Source organism: Panthera uncia, chromosome D1 (genome assembly GCF_023721935.1).
Source record: "Panthera uncia isolate 11264 chromosome D1, Puncia_PCG_1.0, whole genome shotgun sequence".
Lineage (NCBI taxonomy): Eukaryota > Metazoa > Chordata > Mammalia > Carnivora > Felidae > Panthera > Panthera uncia.
In genome coordinates, this window is record NC_064808.1 from 109,387,283 (window position 1) to 109,399,467 (window position 12,185).

A 12,185-nucleotide genomic window follows, 5' to 3' on the forward strand; every position below is an offset into this window, starting at 1 on the left:
CTATGTCCAAAAATCTATCAAAACAATGTTGAACCGGAGTCATTATCAGAGAAACCCAAATTTAAAAGACCAATGAAATACTTCTACATTCACTGGAATGGTTCAAGGTAATTTAAGCAGGATAAATGAAAAGAAAACCAGTCTGAAGGACATCATAATCAAACCACTGAAAACCAATGACCAAGAAAAATTCTAAAGCATCTAGAGAAAAATGACACTTCACTTACAAAAGAGCAAGAATAAACTCAGCAGGTGACCTCTCAACAGGAATGACATAAACTAGAAGACGAAGGAATAAAAACCCAAAAGTGCTTAAGAAAATAAAAACCAACCCCAAGTTCCATGTCAGGCAGAAAAAAAAATAAGTTTGTTTCCAGTGGACCTTCACTCAATGAAGCACAAAAGGAAACAGTTCAGACAGAAGACACATAACTGAGATGGGCACTAAGAGCACTCCCACCACCAGGAGCACCGGCTGACAGCCAACGGGTAGAGTGCGGAGTCAGGACATCGCAGTCTGACGCTAACACAACACTGGATGTTAACTACACTGGATGTAAAATGTAGAAAAAGAAAAACAACCTCGCTGGAAACAAGATAATGAAATGCTGGCAGAATTTCAGAGAAGTAGAAAGGATAAATGTGTGGACGTACGGACTTGAAGAACAATAATTATCACGTGGGCCATAGAGATAATGCAAAGACAGGGGATACGTGGCGTTAAAGTGCACAGGAGAGAAGTGGCAAAGTATTTATTTGTATTAAAATGGTAAGTCCAAGATATATATTGTTATATGCAGGATGACCATTAAAAATATACAGAAAATGTTTTAACAACAAAAAAAATCACGTCAATTAGAAAACTGTATCAGGTATTCTATGACAAGGTCAGCTGCATTGACTTACATGACAAATATTAGGGCCGCGTGGTGACTGAAAATGCAAAACCAAACGACAAACTGCTAATGAGAGGCACCCTTTAGAAACAAGACCAACAGAAAATTGAAAGTAAAAGAATAAAAGAAGTGAAAGTAGTACAAAAACTAGCCTCCCAAAGTATTGTAACCATTCTAATATCAGACTCTAAAACCTGATACACTTCTGAAGAAAAGGAAGGACGTTTCATAATGGTAAAGAAAAGAATCCAAACAGGAAAATATCACATTTTCAAATATGTATGCATCCTGAAACACAGCTTCAAAATACTTAAAGCAAAAACTGAAGAAACTATATAAAAACGAAACAAATTCAAAATCACAGAGCCTTTAAGAAATCTCTCAACAAATCACAGAAAAAAACAAAATATAGCAGATAACACTACTACTAATAAACTTAACTGACTTTAGAAAAAAATTAAAACGAAAAGCAAATTTCACATAATTTTCATTTGTACATGGAACATACATGAAAATTAACCAATGTCCAATCACAGAGAAAGCTTCAACAGGATGTAAACAAGTGAGTACTTCAGAGTAAGCTCCTTGGCCATGAAAGAGTTATGCTGAAAATCAACAACAAAAAAGGAATCTAAAAAAACTCCAACTACCTGAAATTATATAATAACAAAAGAGCCAAGTAATCTGACGAATCAAAGAAGAAGTCAAAACTTATGTTACGAAGCTGGCAAAGGGCTGAGAGAGAAATTTATAGACATAAATGCATATATTAAAAAACAGATTGAATATCAGTATTTTGAATTTCACCTCAAGAATCTAGCAAAAAAACCACCAAAGGAAATCTAAGGCAGTAACAGGAATGAAATAATGAAGAGCAAAGACCCAGTTTAAAAATACAATGAAAAAAACTGACATTAAAAGTTGGTATATCAAAAAGATTAGTAAAACTGATAAACCCTTATCAAAGACTAATGGAGGAAAAAAAAGAAAAAAAATTATTAATGTCAAGAAACAAGGAGACATCATTACAAAGCCAACTGAAATTACAAAGTTATGAGAACATTATGTAAAAAATACACCAAAACATTTGACAATTTGGATGAAATGAACAAATGTTTGAAAATACACAGAACTTTAGCAAGCCTGACATACACACAAATTATAGGACACAAACATACAAAATAAATCCAGTGCTTAAAGGTCCTCAGCTCACATTTGCTGCCAATCTGCAACCAAAGACAGATCATCCTAAGAAAACATGCTGTCTTGGCAAGAGGGTATTGGCCACCTGTTAAAGGACTGGGGCTTATGTTAGGCGACTGGAAGACGGTTCAAGGGAAGTGTGGTTTGCTGGGGAACGGATGCTATCAGAAACAGCAGCCAATTCTGTGACTGGTATCTTAATAATGTTTATCTAGGAGGTGAGAGAAATGGAGGGGGACTACGTTATAAATGGTTAAAAAAAAAAAAATCAGAAGTCACCAAATTAGCTGGGAGAGGAAGATGTCTGGTTATTTTTCTGGTACGGGGAGTACCCTTGATTCTGCGCCTAGACATGAGGACGGTCACAGGAGGAGCCACGGGATGTTGGTGCTGCGGAAAGAGGCACGTTCACCAGGACAACAGCACAGCCAGGCCACAAGAGCCAGGCCAGTGCGATGGGACTCAGGGCCTCGCTCCGTTGACGCAGCGTGAGAATGCAAGCAAAATTATCCATCCTGCTGCGCGTCAGGCCCGTGGTCATCCTCACTGAGGAGGGCGGCCAAATAGGGGCTTCTGGGGTGCAGACACAGGTCTATGTCTTGATCTGAACGCTTACACAGGTGTATTCTGTTTGTAAAAATGCATAAACTGTACACATGCATGTGTATATTTTAATAAAATGTTAAAATTGAAAAATAACTGGTTTTCTCTGGTAAGTAGGACTAGTCATGAGGAGGTGAGGAACGGAACTCAGCTGCCATTCTGTACTATTTGATTTTGTAAACTAGGCATGTATTATTTTGATACAGAATTTTTAAAAAAATGCCCAAAGGAAATGGTTCATTGTCCAAAAAGGACCCTTATGTATAAGCCCTGTATTATAATGCCCAACACAGTCTCAACTGCATCAAGTCTTGACTTACAATGGAGTTAGCCTATGGAGTAGAGAATAAAGTTAATTTTTTTTCTTCTGGACACAAAATCTTTACTGTACTTTAGAGAACTATGGAGACAGAATGACTGGGAATAAGCACAAAATTTGGTTGCCTGCTCTCTTTCCAGGGAAAGTCCCAATTTATTTGTTCAGTATCTCAGTTCCAATCCTGATCCACGTTCGAGAATACTGTTTGGTTTGGTTTCATCAACATTTATAACAGATACGGACACTGTATACAGTATACCCCCACAGGTCCAAACTCTCCAGAAATTTATCATCATCTGAGCTAGATAAATCCAAAGTACCATGTCAACTGTCCTATGGGTCCAAACATCCTATTATATGGATAACCTTTTGGTAATGGTCTCCACCAACAGAACTGCCCACATTGTATTCAATACCATCCAAGCCCGAATGACTAAAGATGAATAGGACTTAAGTGAGGACAAATACAAAACCCTGCCAATCAAATAACCAAAGCGACACTGCCCAAGCAAGTGAAGAATAAACTGCTGTCTCTATACCTACTATATACAAAGAGAGAGAATAACGATTCCTTTCTTGGCCTACTAGAAGCAGCATCTTTCATTCCTGGAATTTTTACAAAAGCCTATGTATCTGGTCAACAAACGTGTGGCTGGTTTTGAAAGGCTGCTCCTGCAAAACTGCAAAAGGCAACTTTGGAAGAAATCTGAGCAAGTATAAAACATTGCTGCCTTTGACCCCGTGTCCTTCAGATGCACAGCATTACAGACGTCTGCAAATAATCTCACATAAGAAAATCCAAAGGCATGCTACAGCCCATACACTATCCATAGACAAAATTTCTGGGAATCCAGAGCAGTGAGGATCCTGTTCAATGAGCTGACTTCAGGGAGCATTCGTTTTTGTTTTTTTTTTTAATTTTATTTTTTATTTTTTTTAATTTACAAACAAATTAGTTAGCATATAGTGCAAAAATGATTTCAGGAGTAGATTCCTTAGTGCCCCTTACCCATTCAGCCCATCCCTCCTCCCACAACCCCTCCAGTAACCCTCAGTTTGTTCTCCATATTTATGAGTCTCTTCTGTTTTGTCCCCCTCTCTGTTTTTATATTATTTTTGTTTCCCTTCCCTTGTGACCATTTGTTTTGTCTCTTAAAGTCCTCATATGAGTGAAGTCATATGATTTTTGTCTTTCTCTGACTAATTTCACTTAGCATAATATCAGGGAGTGTTCTTGGCAATAAGGCCACGGTGACAGTTACTAAAATACAACAGTGCAGTTGATTTATGAGTCAGAACGAGTGAGCTAACTTAGCATTATTCAACTTCAACACTCCTGGCAATTTGTGCTGGAAAACCATTTCTTGGAAGGAGAGGTCCTGAGCATTTTAAGAGGTCTGCCATAGACCACCCAAACTGTTGCAACCAAAAATGTCCCAGGCCTTGCCAAATGCCCTCTGGGGGACAACATCACTCCTGTTTGAGAAGCAGTGGTCTGGCTGTGTTCAGGTCCTGGGGCCAGTTGGGCCACCAGGGAGACATACCCATATGGAGAACCAGCCACGAGAAACAGATACAACGACTGATCACAAACTTCATCTCTGTTGTACATACAAATGCCCGTATGCTTCTAAAAGGAAGCATCCAGACTAAAAAGCCAACCAGAATGTTCAGCTTTCATCTCTACAATAATTCCCGATCCAGACCCAAACCCAACATGGAAATGAAATAACCACTGGACTGAAACAATCAATGAAAAATACTTTTGACGTCTGTTATTAGCAAAACTTACACTATATGCCCACCACACCAGCCGCTCCCTCAACAACTTCTAAGAGGCTGGCTGGTCCACAGTCTTTAGTTGCTTACCAGCTGCAAACTGGCACATGGACCTTCTGCTTGGGCGGAGTCACGAGGCACGTGTGACTCCGGAAGTAAAAACAACGAGAATCTGAAGAGGAGCTGTCCCTTGCCCTTCTTTTCCATCAGTACACATTTGAAGGGATTTCTGAACAGCATAAATGTGAGGAGGGAAAGTACATTCCAATCCTATTATCTGTGCTGACTGACCTCAGTATGTAGACAGGCAGTTCATACTGCTTAGATTAGGGACAGGGGATGTAACTAAAATTGGACACAGACTGTTTAATGTGGTTCTAGGACAGCCATCCTCTGTCCCCAAAGGAAACATATGATGACAAAATGGCAATTCACGGGCAACTCAACATGTTGGAAGACAACAATCTGAAATATATGCAAAGAGGATAAAAGATTCCAACTACTGTGAAATGCAACCCTGGGAGAAAGGCAGAAAAAATAAGGTAAGGGCAGAGATGAACTCTCTTTCCCTAATACTGAAATAAACAGACTAACCCAAACAGCCCTGCACAGCCAGGGGGAAGAGGGGTTTATAATGTGAACCGCTCAGGATGTGAAATATGTAACTCTGCACCAGATCCAACTTCAAGGGACCTTGTCAACACCCATTCTCAGATGATGCTACAGACACTGCCAACACCCGACACCAGTCACAGCTGACAGAGGCTCAGATTCAGGGAGCCTTCAAGGGCCAAACAGGCTGAAGGGACAAATCCAGACGGCCCTAAAGCTTCATTCCCACCTCCCCTTTAAGACAGAATAGCAGGAGCTGGTCAACAGATATGAGGAAGGACCAGTAAAGAAGAGACGAACTGAGACCGGAGACTGATGTCGAAAGTAACTCCAGGTCACAAGGGCAAAAGTGCCCCTAGCAAAGCTCGCTTCACAACACACAGCCACTGCCAGCCCAAGCACACTGATGTGCAAAACAGCAAGTGATCTATGAATGCGTTTTTCGCTCTGTCCCTGGTTTGCCCAATGACTCCAGTTTCTATTTAAACCTTGTGGCGTGAACATAAATGCTGTAGTGGCAGTGATGTGTGTGGTATGAATCAGGACAATACGGTCTCGAGTTTAAATGCTTTCCTTTCTACTCGTCAAAGGCTGGCTCAGGTACCTACAAAGCAGTCCTGAGACTGGGCCACCCCCACACCATCCTGCTTACGAGATGGGCCCCTAAGAGGATTCTGGGAATTTGGATTTGGGGAGGGATCTTACCTTACCCAGAACATGGTGGAAGAGTGGCTCACTGCGTTTTCACGGTTTGTACAAATAATGTGGTTTGTGCTGAACACTTGCGTTTTTGTTTGGGGAAGCTGGAAATCTGCTACACGCCAGGCCGAACGAGCTTACATAATGAGACCCCAGTGGGGCATCTGGGTGGCTCAATCGGTTAAGCTACCAACTTCAGCTTTGCGGTTTGTGGGTTCAAGCCCTGCATAGGGCTCTGTGCTGACCGCTCCAAGCCTGGAGCCTGCTTCAGATTGTCTCCCTCTCTCTGCCGCTCCCCCACTCATGCTCTGTCTCTGTCTCTCTCAAAAATAAACAAACATTAAAAAAAAAAAATTACCCCCAGTAAAAACTAGGGTCTGAGTTTGTACGCAGTAAGCTTCCTTGGTATATGACATTTCACATGAGTCATTTCACAACCTGGTCCTGGGAGAGTAAGCACTTCCTGTGTGACTCCAATGGCAGAGGACTTAGAGGCCTGCACCTTGTTTCTGGACTCCTGACCTCACTTACGGTGTGCTCTCTGCTGATTTGCTTTCTATCTTTTCCCTGCAAACAATCTGAGCCCTGAGTGTGACTGTTCCAACTGTGCTCCAGAAGACCCCAACACGGCGCCCCCCCCTCGGCCTTCCCCCCCACCTCCCTGCCGCGTCACTCCAGCCAGGGGCAGCTCAGAGACCCCGACACAGCTCCCCCCAGAGTCACTCCAACTGGGAGCGGCCCGGACACCCCAACACAGCGCCCCCCTCGCCCCCCGACCCGTGTCACTCCAGCCGGGAGGGGCCAAGACACCCCAACACAGCGCCCCCCACCCTCGCGTAACTCCAGCCGGAAGCGCCCCGGACACCCCGACACAGCACCCCCCTCCGCAAAGGCACTTCAAGAATTCATTTACTTGCCACAGACTAGGAGGACATGCTCATATTCCCCCTGAAAAGTTTCCATTTGGTTAGATTCGGTAGCAAGACAGAGAAAGGTCAAAGGTAGTTATGAAGCTAATTACTTTCGAAATTTTAAAAATAGCCATTTTGTGGAAACTGTCAAATATTTACCTTGAGCGACCAGATCTCGTCTCAATAATGGATAGAGAACAGCTTCTACACCGTCCATCTCCTGTATAATAAGGGTTTTCCCAAACCGCACTGCCAGCTCGAGAGCTGTGATAAAGTTACTATCCTGAGGGAATAAAAAGAATACGTATTAATTCCTTTAGTACCTTAATATTTACAAATGTCCTCAAAGATCATGAAGGAAGATGTTAATAAGAATAATATGAATATTTTAAAATTTAGTATGCATGTTAATAATTCAAATTATTCATGATTGTGTTTCTAGTTTTAAGTACTTGGTGATGAATCATTAGAGTCGAATAAATTATCAAATAGATTTCATAATTTAAACACACATAAAAAATAGATTTTTACAGTAACAATAAAAAAGCTTGATTTTTCAATCTGCTACTAGAATTTAAAATTTCAACTTGATGCACAATTATTTTTTTATTTTTTATTTTTTTGCTTATGTTCAAAATCAAACACTGAATGGAAGAAGAAAGGCAAATGATGACTTCTAGTGAACTTTTCTTGTGAAAACAACCTCTGGAAAAAAATCTATAATCATGCAAGAATTTTAAGGCTTTCTAGCTAGCAAAAGAGTTTTAAACCTCCAACTATGGTTACAAAAATTAAATATTTGGAATCATAATTATTAAAGTCTCCTCCTGTAAACCCAAGTGGCATTAAAGTATTTTTTAAATGTTTACTTGTTTATTTTGAGAAAGAGAGAGACAGTGTGGATGGGGAGGGGCAGGGAGAAAAGGAGAGAGATACCCAGAACAGGTTCCATGTTGTCAAAGCAGAGCCCAATGTGGGGCTTGATCCCACAAACTGTGAGACCATGAACTGAGCTGAAATCAAGGATTGGATGTTTAACCAACTGAGCCTCCCAGCTGTCCATAAAGTATTTTATATATTGCATTATATACATACATATATATATATATATATATATGTATAGTATACAGATAATATTATATATATATACACACACACATATATAGTATATAGATAGTATTATATATATATATATATATATATATATATATACACACACACACATATATATGTACATACTTAATACACACAAATCAGGTAAATACCTCCATTTTAAAAATGAAATACATTTTAAAGAGAGAATTGGTCAAGCACCTGAAGAATATCTATGAAAATCATGGGGCACCTGGGTGGCTCAGTTGGTTAAGCATCTGACTCTTGATTTCAGCTCAGGTCATGATCCCACAGTTCATGAGTTTGAGCCCCACTTCAGGCTCTATGTTGATAGCATGGAGCCTGCCTAGGATTCTCTGTCTCTGTTTCTGTCTCTCTCTCTCTCTCTCTCTGCCCCTCCTCCACTTGCTGTCTCTCAAAAATTAACATCTTTTTTAAAATGTTTAAAAAATTTTTAAAAGAAAATTAATCATACACTAGGCCTTCTTCAAACAAAACAAAACAAAATAAAATCTGACCCCAGATAATTTCCTCAGCAAGATAAATATGACAGTGAGAAGTCACTCCCCCCATAAGACTATGATTACATTTCACTGAGCAGCATGTCAAATCTTGGACACATTGGAGATGCTTGTTGGTGAGGGTGAGGAGCAGGAGACAGTAAGAGGCATTGAGAGAAACCACATGAATGCTGGAAGTCCAGGAGACTTTCTCCAAGTGGAGTTAGGGACTTTCATCTCTGTGGGATCCTATACTGATGTCTTTAGTTGTAATTTAGTGTGAATTCTTATTTAATAGTCTCTCCAGCTACCAGACTGGTATCTCCTTGAGGGCAGGGATGGTGAATGTGTCACTCACCAGTAAATTCCCAGGTCTTAGATTAATGCTCAGCACACGTGAGGAATCAAGCAAATATTCTCCTCCCGTTCTTACAAATGAGAAAACCAAAGCTAAAATCATTATCTTTGTTTCCCCAGGTCCCAAGCCAGGTAAGTTACAGCAGTAAGCCTATGTTTTGTGAATACGGATCCAGAATTCTGTTACCATAAGATGCTATCCCTAGTCAGCATCTCAATTATAAGTACTGCACACCTGCTGGTTAATAACTTCCAATCTTGAGTCTTTCAAATGTGTCTTCAACCACTCTGTAGCTCGGGAAGAAGGGTCTATAAGGAATGGGCATACTCGACTCTAGTTTCAAAAAAAGAAAAAAATTATAAGCTTTCATTAAGTGGAAAAAATTGCCTAAAAATTATGCATCAATTACTGAGGGGGTTTTTCTTTCAGGCTTTGGAGAACATAAATATACAACCGTAAGGAGGAAATAAAGATGCCAGTTTTAGCTGCACACAGAGGCTACATTAATAAATTTATAGCTATCAGGAATATTAGAAAATTAAATGCAACCACAGTAAATGGAGAAGAGTCCTATTTACTACACAGTAATGAAGTGTGTGTGTTAACGATACAGCAAGCAAGACCTCTAGTCCCCACCTGATGCCGTCTGCACCTCTCTTTGTGGCTTTTAAAATACACAAATTATTTGCAAACTTTATATATTCTTTGGTCAAATAAACCATAAAGACCTTAAAAGAGAAGTATGAACTAATCATAAAAGTACTGCTGAAATAATTAGCAATATAATTGGTTATGTTTCAGACATTAATTCTTATAAAGCAGTATAGAGTTAATACTATATAGACAGAGCATCCTAGAAGAAAAAAATTATGTATCTTATAGATTAAGATCTAATGAACTAGAAACTAAATTCATTACAGAATACCCTGAACCAAACAGAAAGCTGGAAACTAGGGAAAATACATTGAACACACAACACCACTAAGCAGGTGAGAGGAAGACAATTATATAGATAGGATTAATTTAAATGTAAATACGTAAATTAATAGCTTTGGTAAATTTAAGAGGTAATAATCATTGTTACCTAGTAAATCAGATTTGAATAACAACTGGCCTAATTTATCTTAAATGTTCACATATATTTGAAAAAGGTAATGCAGTTGTGTGCTGTCCGGATAAGAAAACAAACAGAAATCCAAGTGAAATGAAGACTTCAAACTGAGGTATGCCCCTTAAGAAGTCACAGGTTCTTTTGGGGACTTATCAAGAAGGCAGAGAGTGGGGACTATCTGTCCTAGGCGAACAGCATTCATTACCAAACTTTTTCAAAAGTGCCAGGAAATGGTGATAATAAAGAGCTGACTGCCTTTAAAACAGCTTTGCTATTGTTTTAAAAGTCCCTCTAAACCACACAGCCTGGTTCTGCCTGCACTGAGAATGAACTACTCTCACCGCATCTCGATCTCCCAAGGTGGCCCACTGCTGTGTGATCGGCACCCAGCTCCATCTTATAAGTGTGCTATTCCTGGCAAATGAGGTGGTTAGAAAACAGCCCCATAAGCATCTCTTACATACTACGCTTGGTTTTAGATCTGATTTTATGTATTCCATAGCCAACGCGTCACAAGTCTATGAGATCTTGCCCAACCACAAAAACAATTATTTTAAATTAAAAAAAAAGTTCTTACCCATGATTTCAAACCAATGATCTGATGCAGTTAAAAAAAAAAAAAAAAAGATAATATTTCAAAAAATCATGTCTTCAGACCAAAAATAAGCTTTAGAACTTCAAAGAGTACTTACAGGTTTGAATTAATCTTATTTATATTCCTCCAGAGAGATTTAGACAAAATCTCTAAGGTATATTTTAGGTCTGTGATCCATAATTAAATGTAAATTCTACACATAAGAAAGTGAAATAGATCCCGAAATGTTGAGCTGTCATTCACTCATCCATTCCTTCATCTACCACGTGGGGAGTAACTACTATGTTAAGACGATACGAAGGATGCAGAAATTAGTAAGATATAAATATACCCTTACCCTTCGTGACTTCACATCCCAGAAAGAAACAAAACCTAAAAATTCTATAATAAAGAGCACACAAGATTCTATGGTGGAGCAGGTGAAGTCAGGGCAAGCTGCTAGAAAGCAGTTCAGGTCAAACTTGAAGGTCTTAGAACATTTTACATGATCTTCTAACTATGCGATCTTATATCACATGAGAAGATTTCACAGACACGTGCTATCCACTCACAGCCTTAAATGCAAGAGCTTATTCTAAATCTAGAATACTTTACAACTGACACAGAAAGTTGACTGTAGTAGCCCATCCCAACAAAATAACTAACTGACCTAGCAAATTTTTCCAAATGGTTTTTTTTTCACATAATTGTATTTATCTACAAGAAACATGGCAATGTTAAATAAAAAGTAAACCAAAGCTTATTATTAAAATTAATTTCACAATTTTCCCTAGATTCATCATAAAAGATAATTCAGAATCCAAAACTAAGTATTTTCAATTACTATCATCAGGAAAAAACAATTACTCTGACAAACACTTTTTTTCTAAATGCTCATCCCCTACTTCTCATGGAATAAAAAAAGAATAATACTTAAACTGTGTGTTTTTTAAATCTGCAAAAGACTGTCTTCTTGGATTGCTGACAAAGAAGAGGTCATTAGAAAACTTTGGAGAAGGAACAACGAATAGAATAAAAAGCACATACTTGTTACACAATGTAATGAATTTATTTACCTACACATTTACAGTGCCACATTTGTAAATATAACGAGAGAAAACGTTTTAAAAATAGAGAAGAAGCCAAATCAAATTCTGAGAAAGTCACAACCGTTTAATCTGTGGTCAGCACCCTCTCCCCTGGGAAGGCGGCCACATAATGAGCCAAAATAAGTCAGCTGACTAATAGGTCTAACCAAACAAAATAATCCAGGAATACTGGGCCCACGAAACAAATCTTGTAATACTACAGTATGTTACCTAAAAAGGAGCATTTCATGTTCATGCTACCTTTGGAGCTATGGAGTTACAGAATAAGGAAACAGTGTGTGGGCAGAGAACAGGGCAGAGAGGAAAGAGAAAACTGGTGTTAGAGAGGATAAGCTATTGTAATAGAAACAACAGACAAAAACCTATCACTGAGGGGAAAAAGTATCTTCCAATCATCT

At 39.1% G+C, this 12,185-nt stretch overlaps 1 protein-coding gene across 4 annotated transcripts in view; it reads right to left on the minus strand.

The window, feature by feature from the left end:
- The window catches only part of DYNC2H1 (dynein cytoplasmic 2 heavy chain 1), a 348,288-nt gene that overhangs the window by 190,626 nt on the left and 145,477 nt on the right, over positions 1 to 12,185 (minus strand). For all 4 annotated transcript variants that reach the window (XR_007454148.1, XM_049614182.1, XM_049614176.1 and 1 more), the window contains exons 64-65: positions 9,228 to 9,326; positions 7,182 to 7,305 (exon numbers count right to left, since the gene is read on the minus strand). Coding sequence is in view for 3 of the 4 variants with exons in the window: in XM_049614182.1 (XP_049470139.1) it covers positions 7,182 to 7,305; positions 9,228 to 9,326 (223 nt within the window). In the remaining variant the exon portion in view is untranslated. The remainder of the gene's footprint in view (positions 1 to 7,181; positions 7,306 to 9,227; positions 9,327 to 12,185) is intronic.